At 30.2% G+C, this 26,172-nt stretch overlaps 2 protein-coding genes across 4 annotated transcripts; one reads left to right on the top strand and one right to left on the bottom strand.

Annotated features, from left to right (window-relative positions):
- The first annotated feature begins 3,000 nt into the window (after positions 1-3,000).
- Positions 3,001-3,348, top strand: LOC113855849 (glutaredoxin-C9-like). Its single transcript, XM_027487478.1, has one exon. The coding sequence runs from the start codon at positions 3,001-3,003 to the stop codon at positions 3,346-3,348; it is 348 nt and encodes a 115-aa protein (XP_027343279.1).
- A 3,113-nt stretch (positions 3,349-6,461) lies between these two features.
- LOC113855068 (probable dolichyl pyrophosphate Glc1Man9GlcNAc2 alpha-1,3-glucosyltransferase) lies at positions 6,462-14,383 on the bottom strand. Of its 3 annotated transcripts, XM_027486521.1 has the most exons (6): positions 14,217-14,383; positions 13,324-13,392; positions 12,305-13,218; positions 9,356-9,562; positions 8,521-8,758; positions 6,522-7,069 (listed from the first exon to the last, which is right to left on the bottom strand). In XM_027486521.1, exons 3-6 carry the CDS (start codon positions 13,055-13,057, stop codon positions 6,660-6,662), a joined length of 1,608 nt encoding a protein of 535 aa, XP_027342322.1. In that variant the 5' UTR covers positions 13,058-13,218; positions 13,324-13,392; positions 14,217-14,383; the 3' UTR covers positions 6,522-6,659. The 3 variants fall into 3 exon arrangements, with proteins under 3 accessions (XP_027342321.1, XP_027342322.1, XP_027342323.1); XM_027486520.1 differs by lacking the exon at positions 13,324-13,392 and having other exon boundaries at positions 6,462-7,069; positions 14,217-14,360; XM_027486522.1 differs by lacking the exon at positions 13,324-13,392 and having other exon boundaries at positions 12,305-13,214; positions 14,217-14,360.
- Between the last annotated feature and the right edge of the window lie 11,789 nt (positions 14,384-26,172).

Genomic DNA, 26,172 nt, shown 5'->3' with positions numbered 1-26,172 from the left:
ATAGAAAATTTTTATTATATTTTTCATAATTTTTTTAAAACCAATTTATTGGTAAAGTTTTTGCAAAAAAATTTACCATGGATTTACTTGAAGATTTTTTTAAAAATATTTTTCTGCACATATTTTTTTTTTTTTGCAAAACATTATTTGCAAATGTATTTGCAGGTATTTCTGAAGACTTTTTTTTTCACATATTTCTGCAGAAAATTCATGTGTTTTTTTTTTTTTAACGTGGGTGCCCTTCATTCCTACAAAGACCAAAGAATGCAAATTACGAATCTGTAGCATCTGATGCACCACAAGTCAGCATCTTCTGGTGTGTGGTATTGAATTTAGAGAAGTTTGTATTAAATATTGTGAAGGAAAGCAATGGCTAAATCACGTTAGTCTGAAAAACTCTGGGCTTCGATCCAAATATATACACGTTTTTTAGGCCTAAATTGAGCCCAATATAATAGGAAAGATGGTTAACATGTCTATGAAACCAAAAATAATAAAACAATAAGCCACCTTTACGAGAGATGATTCACAATAAAACAAATAAAAAACTATGAGACATGAGATCTGTGTCTTTCATTTTTTTCTTGCAAAGGACAAAGCCATTAATTAGCATTTAGCCTAAAAAAGGACACGGCCATTAGCTATTAATATTCAGTTTGCTTGTTCAAAAATAAATAAATAAATAAATAAATATATTTGTATTCTAGGCTAGTTTAATAATGCTTTCAATTTGCATCGTATTGCATTAGCATATATGTTAAATTCTGTTATATAACAATAGCAATTTTACAAACTAAAGATCCTAAATAAATCTCATAATATTAGTTTTAGGATTTAATTAAAATACAAATTACACCATCATCTAATAATAATAGATTATAAATTATTGTGTGATTAAAATTTATTAACTTTTATAATAATTATTTCATAACTCATACATAAAGTGATTTTTAATTAGTTATCAACTTAAAAATTTATGTGCTGACAAATACATTAAAATAAAACTCTATTACTTATCTACAAATTGCAATGAAAGAAGCAATCCTATACAGCATGGAAACTTAGAGGGAGCATGACATTACGTCCTAAAAAAAATATTTGTTCCTTCATGAACATGACGCATTCATGTCAATGAACGAATAGTACCCCCCATCATATGATTCAGAAACTGGTAAATTGGCCAAAGACAAGCTCTGAATGGGTTTCCATCTGATAACCTCCAGCGTGCACATGAAGCAGCCCTGTTCTTTAGCCTTTCCCAGAACGCCACAAAGCAATTTTGGTTCCTCGTCACCAACAATGCCGCAGATTGAAGGTAAACCGAAGCTGCACGTTTTAACAACTCGTTTCTTATGGCAATGTTTGAGTCAAAGTCATTTCCCTCGTACAAGTTTGAACACCTTATTGATGTGTTACAGATAATGTCCTTCAGGCTCGTATAGTGTAAATTGTCAATGAATTCTGTTTCTCTATCAACTGAAGAGATTCTAGGAATTCTCAGTGAACGTGTGCTCATCTGTAGCTCTTCTTTCTGTGTTTCCATTGTTAATCACGAAAAGCCATGAAACATTGAATTGTATAGAAATGAAGCCATGCTAAAAAGTTCAATTTGTTTTATGTGAAAGAGTTCAATTGTTGTGAGGCTCGGGGAGGTAGAGAAAACGAGAGACAGAGAGAGTTCGGTGGAATAACTTTGGATATGGGCTTCCTTTCATATATGGAAATATTCCCCAAATAGAGGGTCTAAATTGGATGCTTATTGAGCGTTCACTTTGATAAAACTATACCTAGAAAACAGCCAAATTTTAGTCACAAACTTAATGCATGTGCTTTGCTTTTGTGATAACTTCTGTTGATATCCCATGGGGAATTTGGTAAGACGGTAACTCCATAGATAATATATAGAACGAAAATGGTCTTGTTTATTATGGATTGTAGCAATGACACGTAACATTGGTTAGACTAAGAGCTAATACATATTGGACGAAAAGGTAAAAGGAGCTAATACATATTTGAATCGGTATATGATATGATGTGGCATGGAATGTAAGTGTGGCAGCTTTTGCGTAGCTTACTGAGCTGCATGGAGCAGGAGCTAGAGCGGAATAGAGTATAGTGATAGTGTGTGTTATGTGTCTGTGACAGTCACAGTTTGGTCTTCGCTTCTCCAGTGGTGAGTGGTGATTTCACCCTCTTCATATTCGTACCATTATCCATCTTTCAATTATATTCTTATTCGTATTCAACCCGACAGCCCGACATCAAATCCTGAAACGCCGTCGTCTCTCTATCAACAACGCAAACAAATCCCATTGCCCATTTCCCCTACCTTCTTTTTCACTTCATTTTTATCTGCAAATGAAATAATGCTCTTATTATTCACCCTCTCAAGTCAATTAACGTGCATGGAAATGCATCTTCTCAGTTCTTATCATAAATTTTCATATAGTTCATATCATTTTTGCTTGGGATCTTCTTGGGTTTAATTTTGTCTTTTATCCAAAATATCTAATGGGGTCCCTTTATAAATCAAAGAAATAAAAGACTATCAAATTAGATTTAATAACTTATTTATAATATAGCTATAATTTGTACACATAAACTTCTGACATTTTCAATAACAAGAGCAATTATGTACGTGAGAAGATCTATTTGTTTAATTTTATATTCAATAATTGTTTTCCATTTCCTCCTCTTCAAAAATATATATACCCTAATGCGATCAAAATTCCAAAGAAGGTAAAACCTTATGCTCTGCTTTTTGACTTGTGGAGTCCAATCTCACTTAATTTGGTCGGTTCGTACATTCCAATACATAATCCAACAAACACTGTTTTTAAATAGCCTCAGCTAATTACCTACTTACCTAAATCTAAAGTTAGCACTAGCAAGCTTCTTCAACACATATATAAATAAGTTGAGATAACTTCTTCGTTCATACATAACATAACATAACATACATTCTTATTTTCTCTCTCACACTCTCTTTAAGCAGTAACAATGTGGATGATGATGGAGGGTTCAGCCTCAGCCGCAGCATCGATAGTGAACCACCTCACGTCGTGCAACGCCGTGGTTGTATTCAGCTGGAGCGAGTGTTGCATGTCTACGGTGGCCAAGCGTCTTCTGTTCAGTCTCGGCGTGGGACCCACCGTGGTGGAGCTAGACGAGCATGCTGCTGGACCTGCTATTCACGCGCTTCTCTACGAGGTTGCCGGCACGCGCCAACCTCTCCCCGCCGTCTTCGTCGGCGGAAAGTTCATCGGCGGGGTGCAGACTCTGATGGCTTCCCACATCAACGGCACACTCATTCCTCTCCTTAAGCAAGCTGGTGCACTTTGGCTTTAATTTCAACTCACTCCTTCTCGTGTTGCTACAATGTCACACATGTAGGATTTATTAAGATGTGTAGTTTATTATTAATCTGATAATGTTTGTTATGATTTTACTTGGTAACAGTATGTTGTGTTGACATTATTTCTTATAAATGTTTCCGACATACTGAATTTGTTCTTGAGATTAAGTTTGTTATTCTAATTTACTTTATGTTTTGACTTATTTAAGTATTCATTTAGTAAATTTTTAAATGTGTTTGATAAAATTTATTAGAATAAAGTGGAATCATTTTATTTTTGATAAGATATACATAAAAATTTATTGAAATAGATTAAAATAACATAAGTTTTATTTTAAGTAGACCCAAATATGAGTAGAATTAATTTTGATAAATTTGATTTTAAATTAATAAACGTGATTAAAATGAATGTTCAAATTAATTTGCATTGGATATTTTTATTGATGAGAATTAGTTTTATAACTTTAAAATAAAATAAAAAACCTTAATTCGCTATTATAACATTTTAACACGTGTTTGAAGGCATATAATAAAAACATATTGTATAGTAAGATTTAATTAAAAATTATAATATTTAATAATATGGTGTGATTTTTAATATATTGAATAATGTGATGTTTATAAACAAATTATTATACATTCTTGTTGTGTGTTTTAGAATATATTTAAAAAATGGTTCTTTATAAGTTAGTATTATTGATTGTTTAATGGGGATGTATAATATTATATAAATTAAACTTTGTCGAATAAGAATGTTTTTCTGCATTGTGTTTGTTTTTGACTTACGAGAAATAAGGTGAGGGGTTGTATTTGAATAATTGATTATTAATTAATTAGTGTATAATATATATATATATATATATATATATATATGATGTAAGAATTAGTGTTTGCTGAATTCATGCATATCATGCCATGCGGACTGCGAAGAAAAACCGTTTGGCCTTGTTTGGGGTATCTTTTTCGTTCCTCACTCTGTTATCTGCTCAGGGAAGTGCTGCACCTGCACCATCACCTCAAGGCCTGTTAAAATCTCTCTCTCTCTCTCTCTCTCTATATATATATATAGATACTATTTTTAAATGATTAAATTTAATCTTAAATACTAAAAGTTAATAAAATCCTTAAAAAATGCAGAGGATTTAGAGTAATTTATTTTCAGGCAAGTTCCAACAAATTGTCTAGAAAATAAATTTATGTCAATATTTTAAATAGTAATTTGGAAAAATGAAGATCGGGTAAAGATTCTGATAAGTTTGACCAGTAAACTTTGGAAAAATAAGATCTGTTCATAGAATACCAGGATTGATCACATTGCCTGTTGATGGCAAAACAGAATCATGACTAGCTGACAGTTATTACCTAAAATATCATTATCTATAAAATTTATACAATTATCTTTTATTGGAAAACCACTTATAAATATCATTATATGTGTTAAATGAACGCCAACTAGTGCATTAACAAGACTGAAAGACTGATATGTTAATTATAGAATTTCTGTGATTCACTGTTAAGTGATAAAAAAATGAAAAAAAAAATGTTGGATAAAGCATGTCATGCATAGAGGAGTTACATTGTGAAACTCATCAGGGCAATGGTTACTGTAGAGATTTCATTTTGTGTTCATATCCCATAACGATTCACGAAATGAGAAGTACAGTAATCTCGTGTTCATGTTTTTTGAGGTAAATCATAATTCATGAGTGAGATCCGAAATTTGACCAACGATTCTTCTTTACATTTCCGGGAAATGGAGGAAACATAACAAAGACATGCATGTGAAGTGAATATGTGAATGTGACTTTCACATTTCAAGACTCTCTCTCTCTCTCTCTCTCCATTTAACCGTTTTCTACCCTATCACTGCTCTCAAGTCCCAAGCTTTCTTTTCTAGTTCTGCTCCTTAGTTCAATTTGTTGCCCGTTGTCTTTTATAATCTATTGGGCGTAAATCAAACTTTTATCTTCTAAAACTTTTTATTTTATTTGGTTTTTTATTTGTTCAAATAAGTTCTTAAAAAAATTAATTCTCCTATAGTCACTCTATTAATAATTTTTTGTGGGTGCTATTTGTTTTTGTGATATTCAATTTGCTTGACATAACATGTCATGGAGTTGATAATCATCTACACTTTTATTTTTTATATTTTAAAATCTCAATTTTAAAAATTTTACCTTACAATTTAAATTTTTATTAAAAAAAAATACTAAAGATATAATGATTTAATAATATATCTCATTCAAGTTATGTCTTAGTTAAATTATGAGTTCACTTTGATATTATATAAGTAAATAACACAGGAAGTTAATGCTCGGCTTAATGTTCCTCATGCCCAAACCCATGTTTGATGTTTTTCAATGAGATTTTGTCATTAAAAAACTTGTTAAGAAAAACCAATTTCAATGTCTAAAAGCAACTTTTATTTAACTTTTGCATTATATTGAAAACTTTATGCGGAATTTTAGTTTAAACATACTTTTGTAATATAAACTTTCTAGTATAAATCACATTACTTGAAACTTAATTTTCGCTAAATTTACAAACTTTTGTAAATTTAAGGTTATTTAAAATCAAATCTGCAAACGTCTATCCATTGTAGTTATAAAAATCAGAGTGAACCAACAAGATAAACTGAGAATCAGTCAGGTCCCAAAAAGTTGAGAGCAAAATATCCATCAAAGAACAGGCTAAAATGGATAAAAATTTGGTATGAACCAGTGCTGCTAAACTGGTCTGAATCCATTTTTTAAAAATAAAACTAATGTTTTTCGTTTTTTTAAAAAAATATTTGTAAAATAAATAGAGGATCATATACTATACACACACATGGATTGTCATTATTTAACTATTTTTTATTTTATAAAATATGTAATATGTTGTTTCAAAGCTTTGCCTAACTTATTTTTTAAAATGTTTGACGTATACATTGCGGTTAACATATACATCGCTAATCCAGTGTCATTGTCATTAATTTCTATCTTGAAGTTTCTTGGGATTTTCTCCATCTCAATCTGTACCCTTCCATGCTTGTCCAATTACGTTTTTTCTTTTTCAAAAAATGACGGAAGTATGAATCAGTTACTGTAAGGCTATCTACTATCTGCTCAAAGGATCACTTTTTAGGAATTTTTTCCCCACACAAACTACTCAGATACACATAGTCCAACTATAGTTTAATAATATCCATGTCAAACACCCCGTTTTAATTTAAAAAGAAAAATAAATTGAGGGTTGACTCTTGAAATTCCGCATCTAAAGTTCATAAAAAGAAAATCCTATGCAACTGCAAACAGTCCAAAATTTAAAGAGATTTAACAATGGATCTCAACTGCCAAATCCAAGAGTACATGATCCCAAAAGCACAGTATACGGAGATCAACATGAGGGGTGCAAATGCAAGCTTATCACCCATAAGTAGAGGGTGTAAAAATTGGCCCCATATCTCTACAACTACAAGACCTACCAGATATATCCTCTCAATCCAGCCAATAGAAAAACCTTTTCTCACAGCTGAACTCGAATTACTTTCTGATCCAAATTGATCAACTTTTTTATTTGAATGAGCAGTTGGCACACTTGTTGTTTCGGCCCCATCATAAAATTGCACTGAAAAGCCTGACCACATCAAAATCGAGTGCAGAAGCAGCAACAGAACTTTGATTGGATACTCTCGAGCCTCAAATAGTAGGGGGAAAATTGAATAGCAGGATACTGCAAACACAAGTAACCTGGGTGAATGCAAAGAAACTAAACTAGGAAAAGAATAGAATTGAATCAATTGATACCACAATGGTTTGTCTTGCAACTTCTGTTTCTTTGGCATCCAAAAACATTCCCATTCATTAAAAGCGAATATTTATAGCAAAAATATACTAAAGTTAAAGGAGGAAATGGAAGGTATAATGGTTTCTACAGATTTTCTTCTATCTTTCATTTTGCATGATTAATGTTATGCAAGATTGAAATAGTTGCTTGCCTCACACGTATTTACTTTATCTTAGCTGTAGTTGGGTCATGAAAATATAAATCTCAGAAGTCTAAAGAACACCCAGAAACGAGGCCAAGAATTATTAGCTTATAAAAAGTGTATCAAGATTTATATGATAACTGCAGTCGTAGTTTGTGGTTCTACTGATTGTGTCAAAAGGTTTGAAATCTTGCACAGTTTCTTAAGTTTTGTGAATTGTAGATGATATATTTACACAAAGCAAGATCACCTGTGACAGTGAAAGACACAGTTGCTGTAGAATTTTTTTCATTGTTTAATCTGTTATGTAGAATCCATACACACTTCTACCATAACTATATGCACCAGAACCCATTACGGAGCTGAGAGGTAATTGCCCGTAAGAATCTCATTTGCAAAGAGACAGTACACTTTTTTCACTCTGTATTTTCTTTTACTTCCTCTCACTTTCTTAAAATCACAAACTCTAATACTATATATCTCCTAATCAATGTCATATTGTAGAAGGTGCTATGATATGAATGAAAGATTTGATAATCTTTTCGTTTCACCCTTTTTTCTTGACAACTAACCAAGAAGCAAGAACATCTCTCTTTACCATGCAGACATCAGAATTTTGATTGGCAAACAGTATGACGTTTACTGACGAAGCAATATGAGTTTTAATTGAATCATCTTGCAATGAATTAGATAGACTGTGATCTTATTTGTTTGAATTATGAATGTTGACACAGTTTCATTTTCTGCGTTAAAAATTGTTTTTATTCCTTTTTTTTAATTGATTTAATGGAGGCACAAAAGTATATGAACCTAGCATCTGACAAATCTATATACCTAGGGCTCGCACAGATTACAATGGATGGAGCATTATTCACGGAAACCCATATCACCACAGGAAACGAAAGGGACATATTTGCAAGACTACGAGCAATTGGCAAACTACTGCAAAAAAAACCATATTTAGTAGAATATCATCTTCAAAGGGGCACAAGCATCACTTGTGTTTTCCACTAGTTATATAAAAAATTACATGTAATTAGTATGCACACACAAAAACATTTTTCAAAGAAATTATTTCATTTTATTTATATTTTGATTTTTCTTTTAATTTCTACTATCATTAAAAAAAGGAAGGAAAAGAAAAACATTAGAATTTAGAAGCTGGCAAACAAATGAATGAGCATTAAAAACATACCTATTGACAGCAAAAAGTAATGCCTTGCATCCTCCAGAGTTTGGGCTGCAACAATGGCAAGTGGTATTACAAAATGGAGTGATGCCTTCTCATGCACATGCCATCCAAAAAGAAAACCACAGGTATAAGCATAGGCTATCCATCTACTAATCATCTGTGGCTGTGGATTCTTCCAAGCCTTGAAAAGACAAGGAGATAAGGCAAGAAGAACCATTATAAAGGTCACGACTGGGGTGATCTGCAGATTAGTTAATAGAAAACATGAATTATTTGATTAAATTTTTGAATAATGCTTAGGTTAAATAAACAGATATCAAACTCATTTATAGTTGTCAATTGAACAGAAGTACCTTGGAGGTTGAAATAGCTACCCTAGAATGTGTAGAATGTTAAAGCTAATATTGTGCACTCTCCCATAAAGTATAATGTTTCACAAATATCATTTTCTGATGCCGGATTGGTGCTGATTTTGAATTACCAAGTCGCAGTTTCCGTGTGAGCATTAATATTTATTATCTATATTTTTATAGAAAATGGTATAAAGGTCAATCAGTGAATCAGCTATATGTTTTTAACAAGATTAAAAATAAATTTCCAATCTATCAGTGGCTAGGTCATGGTGCATGATTACAAGTTTGAAGAAGTGATACAATATCACCTTCCCTCTCTTTCTACTAATGAAATATATACAGCAAATGATGTATTTCAATAATCTATTTGACATAACATAAGCATAAGATCAGCTTAACCTGGGTCCCCTTTATGTGCTGCATTTTTTTTTTAAATGACAAACAGGTTTATTCAGAGAATAAAAGAAAACAGAAGTAAACCTCACCTGTGGTAGTACAGAAAATGGTGAGGAATCCCCTACTAGCCCAGCAGTGAATGAAGCTGCAGGTGTCTGGATATTAAACCCAAGGTTTCTAAATATGAAAGCAAGCCCTTTGTCTGACATTATATAGAATACCCAAAAATTTGGGGCCCAGTATGCATGGCAAAGCCCCCTGCCAAATGGAAACAACCGTTGGATGACTTGTTGAATCTGCAATTTATGATTTGAATAATAATCAATAATGCAAAGAGTGCATATGAAATGTCTTCACTTTAACATAGAGCAAAATGAAGCCATACAAGTATTAAACAACGTGTGCGTGGGGGGGGGGGGTTAAGTTGTTCCCACTCACTTGAGCATGAAAAATCGGTTAAAGAAAATATAATTTTATGCTTTTCATCCAGTAGTCTCATTTGGAAACATACTTCAGGTGGTTATTTAATTTGGATTTATTGCTTCTTGGTTGGGTTCAGTGTAAGGGCTTCTACTGTTGACTTTTACCCCATTCAACCTTCTCATCTTTGAGTGTTTTCTTTATACTTTTCTAGTTAGGAACCAAATGCTTTATTACTTGTCAATCATTCATACGAGACCTTAGTTCAAAACTGCTGAAACTATAGGTTCAAGTAAGAAAAAAAAGGAATAAATGGGAGAAAGATGGCTAACAAGACTGAATTTGTTGATAACTTTTAATGTGATACAATACTGTAAACTAATACTTCTGCCCTACTATTTGATCGACAAGCCTTATTCACACAAAGTAGGGCTGGGAACATGGAGTAGACATGTCATTGTGCTTGATCATGTATGACATATATATGGAGTGTCATGTAATTTAAATGCTTCTTAACGGTCATCTACTTCACTCCAACCCTCCCCTTTATGATATCATGCATAATCTAATCTGCTTGGTATGACTATTCTACAATCACAACATCCTCATTTTTGTGACCTTCATCTTTTGCTCATGATTGCAGTTGTTGCATCTCCATTTTCACTATAAGTTATAATACTGTAAGACATTACAAACATCTTTTATTGGAATTTATCTGCCCATTCAGTTTTGTTTTCCCTCATTTATTTTTATTTTGGTTCTGCATGTGCATGAGAGGAAGTAAATTATTAAATATCCTAAATTATCAGTGTTCTGTACAGGTCTAAGACATAGGTAGTCAATTCTGGATAGTAGCGTGGAGAACCTCAAAAATGCTATAGCGGAGATAGTGGTAGCAGGACGACTGCTATTTTGAAGTTTTAATACACATATATATGCTGAAAAATATAAAATGAATACACAAATTTGGAACAAAACAAAAAGGAAAAACTCAAATCAGAGAAAGAAAGAAATAACAAACAACGAAGGGTGCAAGAGCAGCCATTGCTTCTACTTTAAGCTTTAAAATTTAAAGTAGAACAGAGTAAGAGAATCAAAATAGAGAAGGAAACCAAAAAATAGAAGAAAAATAGAAAAAAAAAATTGTTCAGTTACTGAAAAATGTGCAGTTCGCAGAAGATGTAGAAGACGACTGGACAATGTTTAGGTGACATCGGAAGCTTCGCTAACCTTGAAGAAGACAACCAAAGATGAAGATGACTCAAAACAATTTGAATCACATTAAAGGCTTCATCAGAGATGAAGAAGATGACCGAAGATGTCCATTTCTTGTTAGAAGCCTCGCCGTAGATGAAAGTCACACCCTAATGTAACATATTTTAAATTTACATTTATAATTTTATTTTGATTTATAAACACTTTTCATATGCTTTATTTTTAGAGTTTTTAATATTTTCTAGTTATTTGAAAAAATTAGACTTGTTACAAATAAATGTTTTAATTTCGTATTTTTGGTTATTCTGACCTCACACTACTCTTTTGGCTATAATTTTTTTCTACAGATATTGTTTTTTACTAATTCTAGTTGCATTGGATTCTACACATTCAGGACTTCAAAATGTATATATGGGTCACTGGATTTGGAGTAATTTTCGATTTTTTATGATTTTTTGAAGTTGAGGTAGATTTGATGAATATTATTGTGGGATTACATTTAGATCCTTGTTATTTAATAATTGTATTTGAACTTTCAAATATTATTGAAGCCCAAATTTTGGTCACTTAATTTATCCTAATTAGAACCTATAATTTGAAATTTTCGGAGAGGAGAGCATTGCGACCACAACAGCTGCGATTTCCACCATTTTCGGGTGCTATTTGCGGCACGACAGCCGCAACGCAACTGGGTCATCATAGCAGGGCTGCACCGCAATTGCAGCCACTATTGATAACTATGGTCTACGAGTAACTTGCTACTTTTAATATCCTAACCCACTCTAACTAACTAATATCCTAACTGCCCTAATTAACTTTCCTTTCCCTTTCTCCTAACACATACACACTAAATAATCTTCCTCTTCAATTTGGGTTTGCCTAATTCAACCCAAAAGCTAGTCAGTAAGATGAGATTTGCCCTTGTTGAAGTCACATATTAACTATAGATATGACTAAATAAGAACTTATAAAGTTGAAGCAATCCTCACCTTACGAGATGAAAAGAAAAAAAAAGATTTTCTCATAAACCTATTTACAAACAATAGAGAATAAAAACTCAGTACAACCATGTTTAATGGTAGAAGCTATGCTGCATAGCACAACCTTGACACATAAATGAACTCTCCCTCCAATATGATTTTCATGGCTATACCAAATATCCAAATTGTTCTCCATTATTGAATAAGTTGAAAACAAAATATATCAATTTATCATTCCAAAATTCTGAAAATCAACAAAAGAACTAAAATAATAAAATTCCTAAACTTTTTTTTGAACAAATAGTAATTAATTTCATTTAGTCAAATGGAATGACTTATCAGAAATAAGGGAAAAACATGACATATGGGTAACATAATCACCAAGCCCTATATATGAATTTAAGATTTAAAAATTATATTTACCTGTCCGAGGTGGAAAAAAGGCCCAAATGCGGATGCAAACACTGCAGCAACCACTCCTCCCATGATTAAAAGTCGACTGAAGCCTCTTACCATTCCGCCCCAACAGTAGTGTCTCAACAGATAGACAAAATAAAGAGGAGCTGCAACTGCAAATAAATGCTTAAAGCACAAGAGAACAGCAAAAGCAAACCCACCTAACAAATCCCTTTCTTCCTCCAAATATGAAAGTGAAATCAACAAAATCCCAATGAGAAATCCATTATACTGAAAATGCACATGGTCCACTATAAATAGCATTGGTGACCAAATAATCAATGAACAGATCAACTTTTGCTTTCTTGAATCCAGATTCCGAGTAAGTCTGTAAACCCCATAAAGAAGAGACAAATCAGCAAGTATTACAGTAACCCTTTGGAAATAAACCACCGTGTTTGAGCTATAATTCACCCCCCCCTGAAGGTCCACTATTTTGGGATCAATGAGGTGAGCAAAAATGGATAGGAAGCATTCAAAATAGGCAAAGAATGGTGGGTAATCAAGAGTCCATGGACTTGTCTCATCAAAGTACCAACTGGAAAGAGGGAGGGAGTGGGTCAGAGCCAGCCAGTTGCGATGCACCTCAAAGTCTGTACTACGGTAGGATGGGAAAAGGAGAAATTTGATGCATGTAGCTACAAAAAAGAACCACAAGTGAACTGTTTTGGGGCTATCAGAATGGTCAACTTCTTTCACACTTAGCTTCTGTTTTCCCATTCCAGATGTTGGAAGTGATGGAAGGAATTAAAAGGAATACAGATGTTGTATTTAAGGAAAAAACCCAACACGGCCTATTTTTTATACTTCAACAGAAGTTGCTAAGTTTTCAACCCAATGTGGAGACTCTGTTGATGAAACTCATGGCCCTCGTGAACTTCCTGCATGAAAGTCAGCAGAGTTACCAATAAAGTTTATGGGGGTATCCTTGATGCCAAAAAGATTGAAAGATACACAAAGGTTATTAGCATAAAACTGTTAAGAACCTTTAGTCGGCTTCTCCATGCACATGTCTATTAGTAACAGGGACAGACCAATGATTTATTTTATAGCATCTATAGAAGATAAAACAAATATGAAAGAGAACAAAGATTCAGCACAATTAGTGGGAAGGATAAGAAATCCTCCAGAACAGAAAAGAAAAACTACTTTTTAAACTGAAACAACAACAAAGCTTGAGACTTAAGAGTGCTGAGCAAGGCACAAGCTATTAACTACTTGTATCTTTTGGCATATTGGAGATGTAGATTCCTCAAAAATAATTTATCAGAAAGGCAGTAAATAGAAGCAAATAAAAGAATCCTGCCCAACAATAGATTAAGGGGAAAAGAGATTTCTGTGAAAATGAGCGCACTCAACTCAAACCAAATTCACCAGAGAACTGCTAAAAATTTGAGGGCCTGTGATTTTAGCTTCCTTATCCTTAAAAACAACCATAAAATCAAGTAAAAGGAAATTGTTCCAAAGTGGTACAACCAACCCAAAGTTCATCAAAACCAGTAAACAAAATTAAGTAGCTGCATGAAAAAGTAAGAATAAACAGGCTACTGTTTCTGAACTAGCTCAACGCATAAGGGAAAATGTGGCATTAAACATTCTGACTCCAACTCGTTTGAATGATTTTTAACCCCCATCTATCGTTACTCTCTGGAGCAGCCTAAAATTAGTGTCTCGATTCTTAAATCAAACAACAAGATTTATCAGCCAACACATGTTTCAAACTGCATTCAAACCTATATTCCCTAGACAAACAACAAACACATTCGTGTATGAACTGGGAGTCACACGAACACAGTATAAGTCGCGAAGAAAAACAAGATTCGTTGAGTCTGCAACGAGATTTACGATTCTAGAGTATGGGGATTAGGGTTCGTCGTACCAGAATCAGATTCTACAAGGAGATTCGAGATTCTTCATTGAGTCTGATACGAGATGCCTGAACTGATTAGTGTTCGTCAACGTCATACTCGAAATCGTAAACGATTTTCGTCATTGAACACCGTACCCGAGCTTTAGGCTATGTTTGGATCGGCCAAATGTTACTCTATTACATTATTACGTTTTTTCCTTTCAATAAAATGTCATCAAACTATAAATATTAATTTTTATAAAATTATTAAGTTATTATTTTATCATTATTATTATTATTATATATCTATATTATGCTTATATTATATTTATCATTTTTATATTTTAAATTATACATATCATTGTTGTATTTTTTTTTATTTGTTAAGTTTTTTATTTTAATTATCATTATTTTTTCCTTGTTAAGATTATTCTTTATTTATTAAATTTTAAAAAAAATACACAATAAATAGATTAAATATTTAAATATATATATTAAACTAAAGTAAAATAAATAAATTAAAAGTATCTACACGTTAATTTTTAAAAATATATAATAAAGTATAAAGTTAAGATTCGTTATCATAAATAATAATTTTATACTCTTAGTCATTCAATAATTTTTTATAAAAAATAATTTTAATAAATTTACTGTTTAATCATCTTATATTATTTTTTAATTACATATATATATATATATATTAAATTTTATATAATTAAAATGTTTATAAATACATTATTCATAAAATATAAAAAATTATTTAATTATTCAATCATTTAATATTATTTTTACAATTTTAAATTTTATTAAAAATTATTAAATAATAGAAATATTTAAAGTTCACTTTTAAGAATCGTAACTCATAAATTTTAAATTAAGAAATATAGCAGTAATTATATTAAGTTGTAACCAAGTCATAAATTGTATCCGGATATTTTGAATATTTTAAATTGTATCTTTTATTATTTTTATTTTACCATTTTAAATTTTTATTTTTATTAGTTTTAAATTACGTGTGTTTGTGTCATAAATTACATTTGGTTAAAATTCTTTATTACTTTGAACTATAAATATAAGATTCAAAGTGTGTTTTGGGTTAACTTATTTTAAAAATTTCTTGTTTTGCAATTTATTGACGGAATTTTAAAAACATCATTATTTTAAAAATAAAATAAGAGCATTTACAATTTTATTTTTTTTATTCAGTAGTTAAAATAAGCTTAGAATCGAAATTCAATTCACCTTTTTCCCCACCCAAAAATCACTCAACAATGTCAATACTCAATAGTCCAATTTGCATTTAAATGTTCAAAATAAGTCACCTCGTGATATTTTCTTATTTTACATATAATTTTTCAAAAGTCAAAATCCGAGAACTTCAACAAAGAGAAATTCTTTAAAAAAATTAATTACGGGATAAACCATTTCTATAAATTGTCACCAAATAACAACCCTCCTAAAAAAAAGTATCAAAAACAAAATTGCCACCAAAATATTCAAACTAGATTCTTGTGGTCAAGACTTATTTTTAACCATTGAAAAAATAATTTTGCTCTGTAATTTTGTTAGACCTCCCTGTTCTGTCCTTCTTTTTCGGGTTCAAAACCACATTAAATTCTTTACATCCTCTATATATTCACTCATGTTCCTTCCTTATTGTATTTAATAAATTGTCTTTTAATCTAAGTATCATTTGACAATATTGTCAAGCTCTTCTCCATCTACTTTCAAGTTTGAACCTCCATATATAATACAATATCTCATTTTCAAATGGTAAAAGCTATGAGATCCATCCACAAATGGGGTGAAGTTGCACCAGCCCTCCTAATAGCACATTCTCGAAGCAAGAGATCATCAACTTCTTTCACACTTGAGCCTATTATCGAAGAGGAGCCACAAAGGTCGACCAAGTTATTTTACAAGAGTGTTGTTTCTTTCCCTTTGGTATTAACTGGCTTCTTGTATATTTTCTTATATAGAAGATTATATTGATTTGGTGTTTAGAAGATTATTTGAAATTATTTTATGTAACAATGAAAATATAATTAAATTTCCTTTATCAAACACGTTATCCTCTGTCAGTTTGTTTTTCTTAACAAGGCAAAGTGAATAAAATTAAACAATTATCATATCACATCATATCATATTTATAAGAAAGTAAAATGACTATGTCCTTTTACCAAACCAACCTTCGGAACATAGTGAAGGTACTAGAAAAGGAAAGTGGAAAGCTTGTACCCTTTTTTTTTAATAAGATTTTCATCTAGATTTTTTACTTATTTAATTTTTAGTTTTTAAGGCATCAATAATTTATGAAATAGATATTTAGTAATTAACATTTTGATAAATATATAAATAATAGTGTAATGAGTTAAAATGTTTGAATTAAAACTTAAATAAACAAGTAATTAAAGACACATATATCTGTTTATTTTTTTTATGTCTTGATGTAATGCTATAACTCTGTACTTTTGGTAAGATGTTATAAACAGTTAATAATTTAAAATAAAATATTATATATTTTATAAAACCGTATCTTACACGAATATAAAATTTATTTAAAGTTGTCGATTGTCCTTTTGATTAGTTGTCTTAACTATCTTTCTAAAATTCCAAAATAATCATTGAAGAAGTAAATTATCTGTAGTTTTATTTTAGATTTTTTTTTTTTACTTCAATAGTCTTATTTAAAAAGTTAATGGGTGATCTTGTTGGGTAAATTGTTGTTTTACATGTTATGTCAAGAACGTTCAATCCCAACAATCAAAATTTTGGCTGGGTATACAAACCCTAGAGGAAAAATTGAAGAGTTCATATGCAAAATTAAGAATTGAGTGGTATGTTTCAATTTGATTCTCATAGATCTATACGGCATAATAGATTTTCTAATTCATTAATTGACATAATCTTTATATTGAATAGTATGTTTGGCTTCTAAGGACCTTAAATTTGTATTGTATAATGGATTACTTAATCTACTTATGAAATTTGAATTTAAGATTTAAAAATTAAATAACATTTTTAACTCTCGTTTCTCCTTGATTTTATTAAATAATAGAGTTTTTAATTTATTTATAAATTTTTTATTCACGGTATGAAATTCAACCTTTTTATTTTATCATTGGCGACCCTCAATTATTTATTGGACAACGAAACTTTTAGTAAATTGATGTAATCTTTTAGTAAATAATTTTTTGTTTATTTTTAGTGACCATCTTTACAAAATAAAAAAAATTTTAATACTTAGTTTGAGTGACAAACAACTCAGTATTATTTAAGTAAAAGTTTAATTTTTAGTTATTATATATACAAAAAATCTTTAGTAGTAGACTTATCTACTACATCTAAGTGTATGACACGAGTTAAATTCAAATTAAATCGAATAAGAAATAAAATTAAAATTATTTAATATATAATAAAATATTTACTCGTGATATGAAATTGAAAGAATTTGAATATTTTATAAACAATATAATATTTAATCTGTTGATAAAATCTTTATTCACAATATAAAATTAATGTCGTTTTTTTTTACTTTCGACCGCCCTCTATTTTTATTAGACAATAAATTTTTAATTGGCACACGAAATTGAATGGCATGTTTGACCATGATGATCCTAGATTTTTATTACATAATAAATTATTTAATTTATATTAATAAATTTCTTATTCATAATGTAGAATTGAATATAATGTTTGACCTTGATGGTGGCCTTAAATTCTCATTCCATCATTATGATGGATTTTTGATTCCGTTATTTTAAAAAATAACATCAATATGAATAAGATGAATAGTGTGAATGCACAAAGAAGATGATGTAAAGGGTTTGGCATATGTTGAGCAAGCTTTCTCATTTACGTATTGACATGGTTGGAATTTTTTAGAATTGTTGAATTTGAACGAGAGACGGCTCTATGATGTGGAAATTTACTTTGGTTTTGAAATTGGTGTCGTTAATAGGTATTTTAAGGAAAACTGAGTAGAAATTAATTAACTAGTGTTTCACAATCATTAGCAAGCAATCTGTGGAGTTGTGGAGGTATGAAATGCCCTCTATCTAACTTTTTTATGTCACCACAAATTTCGTTGTGAATGCCTTCGATCAAAATTGGTCCACTGCACCTCCAAAATCATGTCATTGCCAGTATCATATACCTTTACAACTAAAGAGAGAGGAAAGAAAGAAAATAAAGAAAAGCAGGAAGAAGAATAATGGTTAAAAAAAAATCTCCTAATTTAAAATAGAGTTTTGAAAAATTTATAAATATTCTCCCTTTTATATAAAAGCTTTTCAATAAAGATAATCATCATGTAAGTTTTTTATTTTTATTTTTACTTTTCTAAAGTTTTGTTTGAGAGTTGTTTTTTGAAAAAATAGGGAAAAAAGGACAACTTGTGTAATAATTAATTTTGTTTAAGAGTTTTTAAATTAGAGATGAAGAGTTTATAAACTCTTTAAAACTTTCTATTTAGATAGTATTGTATTATTATTATTTTCCTTTTTTTCTTTTCATTTACCCTTTAAATTCTTTTATTTCTTCTTCTTCTTCCAAACTTTCAAATAAAATCTAAAAAGCCTAATTCTTAAACAAATTAATTTGGTTAGCCCTACTACTTTTGTTGGAAGAGCTGATTAGGTAAATAAGGTTAAGGAAATATTTTGAGATGTAGTCATGAAATCTTACATTGTGTGATAACGGTGTATTTCTTTTAGTTTACGCAAGTTTATCGAAGAATTTGCTTGAAAAAAAACTATTAAATTTTGTCAACAATATTCCATGCATAGTTTAAAGGTTCTTTTAACCCTATAATAAAATGTCTAATCAACCAAGCCTTTTTATTTGCATTCTTATGTGAATTATATTTAATATAGTCTCATCATGCTACAAGAATCTATTCTTCATTGTTGAGATTTTGATTAAGTCCTCCTACTAAATAATGTTATTATTTGGATGGTATTTGATTTTCTTTTGATTCGTGTATTTAAGTCAGTTGGTTCTCATTGACTTTTAAAAATTAACAAATAATAAAAGAAATATTAATAACATATTTTTTTTATGTATTTTAAATTATTAAAATTAAAATTTATTAAAAAAATATATAATTTATTTCTCACTTTTTTGTTCTTAATTTATTATTTATCATTTATTTATATTGTTATAGTTTTCAATAAATTTTAACTAAAAGTGTGTTAAAAAAATGTGTTAAAAGATGAGTTAGTAACCTGAGCATAAACTTTTAAAAACCTGCATAGAATCTATATATCTATCTATCTATATCTATTTATTTATGTAAAATTGACTACATATTTACTAATTATTCTATGCATTAAATTTTGAAATGTATAAAGTCATTTTTATATACGTTACTCTACCTACTTATTATTTTATACATTAAAATTTGAAATATATAACTTACGAATTGATATTATATTTTATTGTATTAAAATTCAAAACCTATAAAGTCACTCTCATTGACTGCACTTACTTATTACTCTATGCATTAAAATTTAAAACTTATAACTTATGAATTGAAATTATATTTTATTCATACTTATTATTTTTGAATTATATTTAAAAAATGTTTATTAGAATTTATGGTTATATTATATTACAAACGACAACCTAAATATTCATATTATAAATTACCTTTAATTACTATTTATTAAAATTATAATATTTTTTATAATTTATGAATTAAAATTATATCTGATTCATACTTATTTTGAAATATATTTAAGAAGAAATTATTAAAATTGGTTATTATATTATATTAAAAATTTAAAATAAAAAATATATATACATTTTTTAAGTTACCTTTAATTGAATTATTTTATTAATTAGTTTAATATAATTTATATTTCAATATTTACTTGAAATATGAAAATGTAATTTAAATTAAAAAAAATACATTTATAAAATTATTAGTTTATATTATATATTGTTAAATCAAATTTCTAATGAAAAGATAATTTTACATATTTAAATTATTTTATTAATTAGTTTAATATAATATATAGTTCAATATATATTTCAAAGACTAAAATTTACTTTGAAGTAAAAAAATTGTTAAATTAATTTTTTAATAAAAACAAATTTATATATTTAAATTATTTTATTAATTAGTTTAATATAATTTATATTTCAATATTAACTACAATACAAATGAAAATATAACTTTTATTATATTAATTTTTTATTTTCTGACTTTTCCTATATCTTCAAATAAGATTTCATCTCTACTTATATAAGTCATGTTTAATTGTTTACACTTTTGAAAACTTACTCACTGTTCTTTTTATTATTTTTTCTTTGTATTTTACAATCATGTCAGCGGTCAAGAATTACCTATCCACGTAAGTACTTATGTTTTTGAGTTAGATATTTTTATTTTGTTTTACTAAATTATGTTTTCCATGCTTTTGTAGGAGAACAGCAAGTTTCAATGAAGATAAATAAATTTTTCTTAACGATCTGAATACAACAATAGATGATTGAAAAATAAAAGTGTGAATATCATTACTGTTGGATACACTAAATATATATCACAAAAAAGAGTTAATTAGTACTGATATGGTACTAATTGATTAAAAGGTATTAGATTTGTATTTTCCTTATAAAAAAATTATTATTTTTAATAAATTATAATTATGTTATTTTTATATGTTATTCTATGATAACTAACTAACTTAATTTATTTTTAAATTTTCTAATTAATTAATTTTTTCTAATGAGTAATCCTAGACCAACATATGAAAGGAACTTTCTCCACCATTTCTATTTTAATGCATTAATATTAAATTATAAGTTAAAATTATATCAACGTTAAATTATATATTAAAGGCTAGCTTAACAAAAATAAGTATCTCATGATTTGTAGATGTACTGGATAAGGCCTTACTCGGTCCTACTCGTAGAAAAAGGTAACCGAGTACCCATTCGGTCTAATATAACTGAACACTCCTTGTCAGATTAAGAGGTAATTAACACAATTGAGGGTAATAATCAGAATATTATTTACTTTAATTAAAAGGCCAAAACCAATGCTAACTTAGTAAGCCCATTAGCCCATAACAATGTCTATAAAAGAAAAGTAGGAAGTACAGGTAAAATGTTGACTTTTAATTATTAAAATAATATTTGCTGCTCAGAACCGAGATATGCATCGAAGTGCCTTTTGCAGGTACCCTCCCCACATCAGCAACGTACGGAAGGACGTTATCCTACCCAAGAAGTGATCAGAAGATTAGTATTTCCCTAACAGAAATATTTTGGCGCCCATCGTGGGGCACGAATAGTCTCGCTTTTTCAGTCATCATGGTACTAACAAGAAGCCAACAGAAGGGATAGAATTATCAAGGATGAACTTCTCGTCAACAGGAAGATGTCACACCCAATTAACCGATCCCTGATGTTTTGGCTGAAAGAGGGGGAGATGCAAGCCTCTCTTCTGTAGTAAGACAGCTCCAAGCCGAGATGAGGGAAATGCAACAGGCCAGAGAGAGAGAGATGCTTTTTAGATGTCGGCCTTAAGGAAGGAGAATGCTAACTTGAGGAAGGAAATTAAAACTCATATACCCTCTCAAACTACCCTGTTCGCTCAAGAGCAGGGAGAGTCCTCGGCACTGCAAGAAAAGCCTAAGGGAACTCTACAAGTTGGAATCCCTACTAAACGGGACAATGTCTCGTGTCGAAGCCCTTTTATTCAGCCTATCCTAGAGGCCAAGTTACCCGATAACTGAAGAGGTTTAACATTAGAAAAGTATGATGGAACATCTGACCTAGGAGAACACTTGGATATTTTTATAACCCAAGCCGGTCTGTATACAGAAAACGAAGCCTTATAGTGTAGGATTTTTCCCACTTCCCTTCGAGGACCAGCTCTCAGTTGGTTCACCCGACTCCCCCTTCCTCCATTAACTCTTTCAGAACCTTTACACAACGATTCAATCTATAATTCGTCACAAGCCGACCTCACCCACTGACATCCTAGCACTTGTCAACATTCGACAGGAGAAAGGAGAAACACTTAGAGCGTTCATGAAATGCTTTGGCAAAGTAACCCCTTCAATCCACAATTTAGAACCAGCCGTGGCCATGCACCACCTCACAACGGCCCTTAGACTAGGACCTTTTGTAAATAGCATATGTAAGAAACCACCCATGGACCTAGACGAATTAAGGAGTCGGACAGCCAAATATATGCAAATGGAGGAGTTAACTGAATACCGGAACCAAGTTCGGATAGATCAAGGGGGATCCAATTCGAAAGAGGCGGACAAAAAAGAAACTTTCAAGTCTCGACAAGAAAACAAAGCCAGAAGAAATGATGTTGAGAGGCTGTATAGAGGTCCCAAGTATCATTCATATACTACTCTCAACACCAACCGATCTAAGGTACTTGACCAAGCTCTCGCTGCTGAAATATTGAGCATGCCCAGACATGCTAATACCCCCCTCGGGCAGACAAAAGCAAATCTTGCTGATATCATCGCAATAGGGGCCATACCACATAAGAATGCATGGTCCTAAAGGATAAAATCGAAGATCTGATCAAGGAAGGGCACCTTCGAGGATTTGTGCAAACAAATCCCACTGGTCATACTGAAAGAAGTAAAGACTGATATCCTCAATCCTCAAGAAGGTATGAGGATAAGCAGCCCGAACGACAACGAAGCCGGTCAAGAGAACCTCCTTTGAAACGATATGAGGAACGGGAGAAATATCCGAAGCGGGTTATTAACACCATAGCCGGTGGGTTTGCGGGTGGAGGACCCACCAATTCAATTAGAAAGAGACATTTGAGGCAAGTCCGCTCTATCAACAATATATCACTGGGTAGTAGAATCTGGATTCCCCTCATCACATTCACTGACGACGACTTTCAGGGGATATATTTTTATGATTAACAGATATATTTTTATGGAACCAAATGAAGGTGATGAACCAGATATATTTTTATGACGTCTCGTCTTCTTCGCTCTTTTTCCCGTATATCCTTCCGTTCTAGTTCTAACTCCTCCTCCTCCTTCTCTACAACAAAAAATATACTCTTCAATGACAAGGAGAAATAGTCTCCTGAAATTACACCCAAGCACAATCTCTTTGACGAAAAAGTTCGCTTCGAAGAGATCAATCAAAGTATGGATGACTGGACTATTCTAGAAATTTCTCGGGATACATTATATGTTCTTGAAGAACAATCTAAGAAAAACAGTTTTGATTATATTATCAAGACTGTTGAAAATAATATCCCTTTAGGCAAAGACATGGGAGAAGAATTTCATCTCCTATCTAAATCCTCCATCATTGACCACAAGAGAAAATATAAGTACCTTCACATAGGATGTGTTCAGGTTGCTATCAAACCATTAATAGACGTAGGCATTGATGCTGCCATCTTAATGTGTCTTAAGGATGTTCGTCATAATAAGTTTGATGATTCCTTTATAGGAACAGTAGAAACTAGTCTCGGTCAAGGGCCGATCTACTTTAAGTGTTTCCCTAACAAAACAGTGAGTCTTTTAGATGTTCACATCCTTGACTCTCCGTTTCTTAATTTTTGCTTTCATGACTTAGACATGAAAGAGAGATCTATTCCTACAGCTTTAATCTATAGAATTCAGTATAAGGTCATGGATTCTTATACTTCTAGAATCCTTCTTAAACCGCAGAAAGGTGAGACTACTTTATTTATCACTGATATGACAAAGGCCAATGTCTCTTTACCTAGAATTATTAAATGGGATGATGTTACTCTCCCTGAAAAATGGGTCATGGATAGGGCTTCGTCTTGTCTTCCTAGACCTGCTCCGCAAATTCAAGATATTTCTCAGGATAATTCTAGAAAAGTTGAAATAACTTTTGATAGGAAAAACTTATTCTCCTCTAGGATTGATGCTTACAGCAGTCGATCTGATTTTGTTTCTGCAAGGAGATCATTCTCTTCTAGATCTCATTTTATATCTGAAATTTCCAGATCTATTAATCATAATTCTTCCATAAACCTCTAAGGTTTAGATACTTCTTCTAGGATTCTTAGAACTGTTTACCAAACTTCTGATAATGAAGAAAAAAATCAGAGTATCCAATCTCTAACTTATTCTTCCCTTAACGAGTCTTATGATATTGTCTCATAAATTCATTATTGATAAAGAATCTCTTAGGAAAGATTTCTACTCTGAGGATTGGAAACCTCAAAGAGAGTGATTTTTCCAGAATTACAAGGGTAAGAATAAATCTGATATCCAAGAGAGGTTTTATAAATTTCTCGAAAAAGTTAAACAAAATATTCTATTTTTTTTAAATGGTTTCATGCTATATATATATATATATATATATATATATATGTATGTATGTATGTATATAAAGTAGAATTTAAGATTTAGAGATCAAGTATAGATAGAATGCTAAAGTACTCTGAACACCAGTCCAATGAGCTCTCTACGTCAATAGGGCTTCGAGGCTATATAATTTGCTTGGCCCAAAACATAAATTATTTAGGTGAGTCTTGAGAAAACAAAAAAGGGAAAAAAAAATGATGTATATTGATTCTTAGTTGTGCTCATTACTACTTGATTGAAACTTTTGTCAATACCTATTACATAAATTATTTTAAATTGTCTTTATTTTTTATTTTAAATGATATTTTAAAATAATATATATATTAAAATAAAAAATGTTAGAAAAAATTATGAGAATTAAAAATAATAATTTTTTCTATAAATATGAAGATCTAGAGATAAAATAATTTAAAATACTAAGAATTATTATCGATAATTTTTCATATTTTTATAATTTTTTTAAATTAATATTGAGATAAAAAACCTATATTTTTGTTGAATATATATATTCATTAAAAGAAATATTTGTATAATGAAATTAATTTTTTTAACTATAAAACAAAAAAGCTTTCTACATGTTTCTGACACCTTATTGTAACAGCTCAACAACTTCTTTGGGATTGACGACTATCCCTACAAACCAACATAAGACTTGCTGAGTGATTATTATGAGATTTTATGAAATATGACTGAATAATATAATATGAAGAAATGATATTGATCTGAAAGAATTTAATAGTTATAACTATATCAATAAGTGTATGAGTGGAATAGATTGGAATGGAATTAATCTATAAGTGCTTTACTAATCATGATCTTATGAGTGAGAGAAAAGATAACTTTGAGAATAACTTTAAAAATCAAATATGGATTGAATCTAGTGTAAATAGTTATAAAGATACATTGGGATATAAAGTTTGGAGATTAAAAATCTTAGAAAAATATAGAGTAATGAGCGACATTCACATATGTGTATACTTTTTTTAAGAACGAATGTGTCAGATGACCTCACACTCATATAATAAGTATATTTACGTGTATATATCATGTATGTAAACTGTTTTTATTTTTTTTATAAAACGATGGTCTTGAGATTGGAAATGCTAGTTAATGGTTTAGAAATATAATATATTAAATAGAATTAGAAATATTTAATATAAATGTTATAAATATTCATTCTCTCTCTTGTTAATTCATGAAAAAAAAAAACTACTATTGTATTGCATCAAAATTAAATTCATAATTATAGAATATGAATGGCTGAATTGTATTAAAATTTATAAAGTTTAATATAAATGCAAATTAGTTTAATATAAAATTTTATTAGCATATTTGAATTTGTGTTCAAATATTTTTAAATTTATATTTACTTTAACAATATCAGTTATAATTTTTATGTTAGATTAATATGTATGTATCTTCTAACCTGAATCCAAATACAGTATAAACGCGGCTCGACCAAAATGCCCTTTTAATGATATTTTAATACAAAATTACAGATAAAAGTCAATTATTGAAAATAAAGAACCTTCCCTTATTTGATTTCTACCGTGCAATGAATGCACCCGTTGACAATATCTTTCTGTATCTCCAGAACCCAAAATGACGCGCCTTCACCTAATTTTTAATTAATTTATGCAATT

Source organism: Abrus precatorius, unplaced genomic scaffold, assembly GCF_003935025.1.
Source record: "Abrus precatorius isolate BTA unplaced genomic scaffold, Abrus_2018 Scaffold11, whole genome shotgun sequence".
NCBI classification, from domain to species: Eukaryota; Viridiplantae; Streptophyta; class Magnoliopsida; order Fabales; family Fabaceae; genus Abrus; species Abrus precatorius.
The sequence above is the reverse complement of the archived record's forward strand: the minus strand, read 5'-3'. Positions and strand labels throughout refer to the sequence as shown.

What these genes read in the sequence shown, in the direction of transcription:
- LOC113855849 (XM_027487478.1), top strand. Translation starts at nt 3,001, where the DNA reads ATGTGGATGATGATGGAGGGTTCAGCCTCAGCCGCAGCATCGATAGTG.
- LOC113855068 (XM_027486521.1), bottom strand. Translation starts at nt 13,057, where the DNA reads ATGGGAAAACAGAAGCTAAGTGTGAAAGAAGTTGACCATTCTGATAGC. An exon ending in CTTTTTTCCACCTCGGACAG is followed by an intron (nt 9,563 to 12,304) that starts GTAAATATAATT and finishes CATAAATTGCAG; the next exon opens with ATTCAACAAGTCATCCAACG. An exon ending in CATTTTCTGTACTACCACAG is followed by an intron (nt 8,759 to 9,355) that starts GTGAGGTTTACT and finishes ACTAATCTGCAG; the next exon opens with ATCACCCCAGTCGTGACCTT.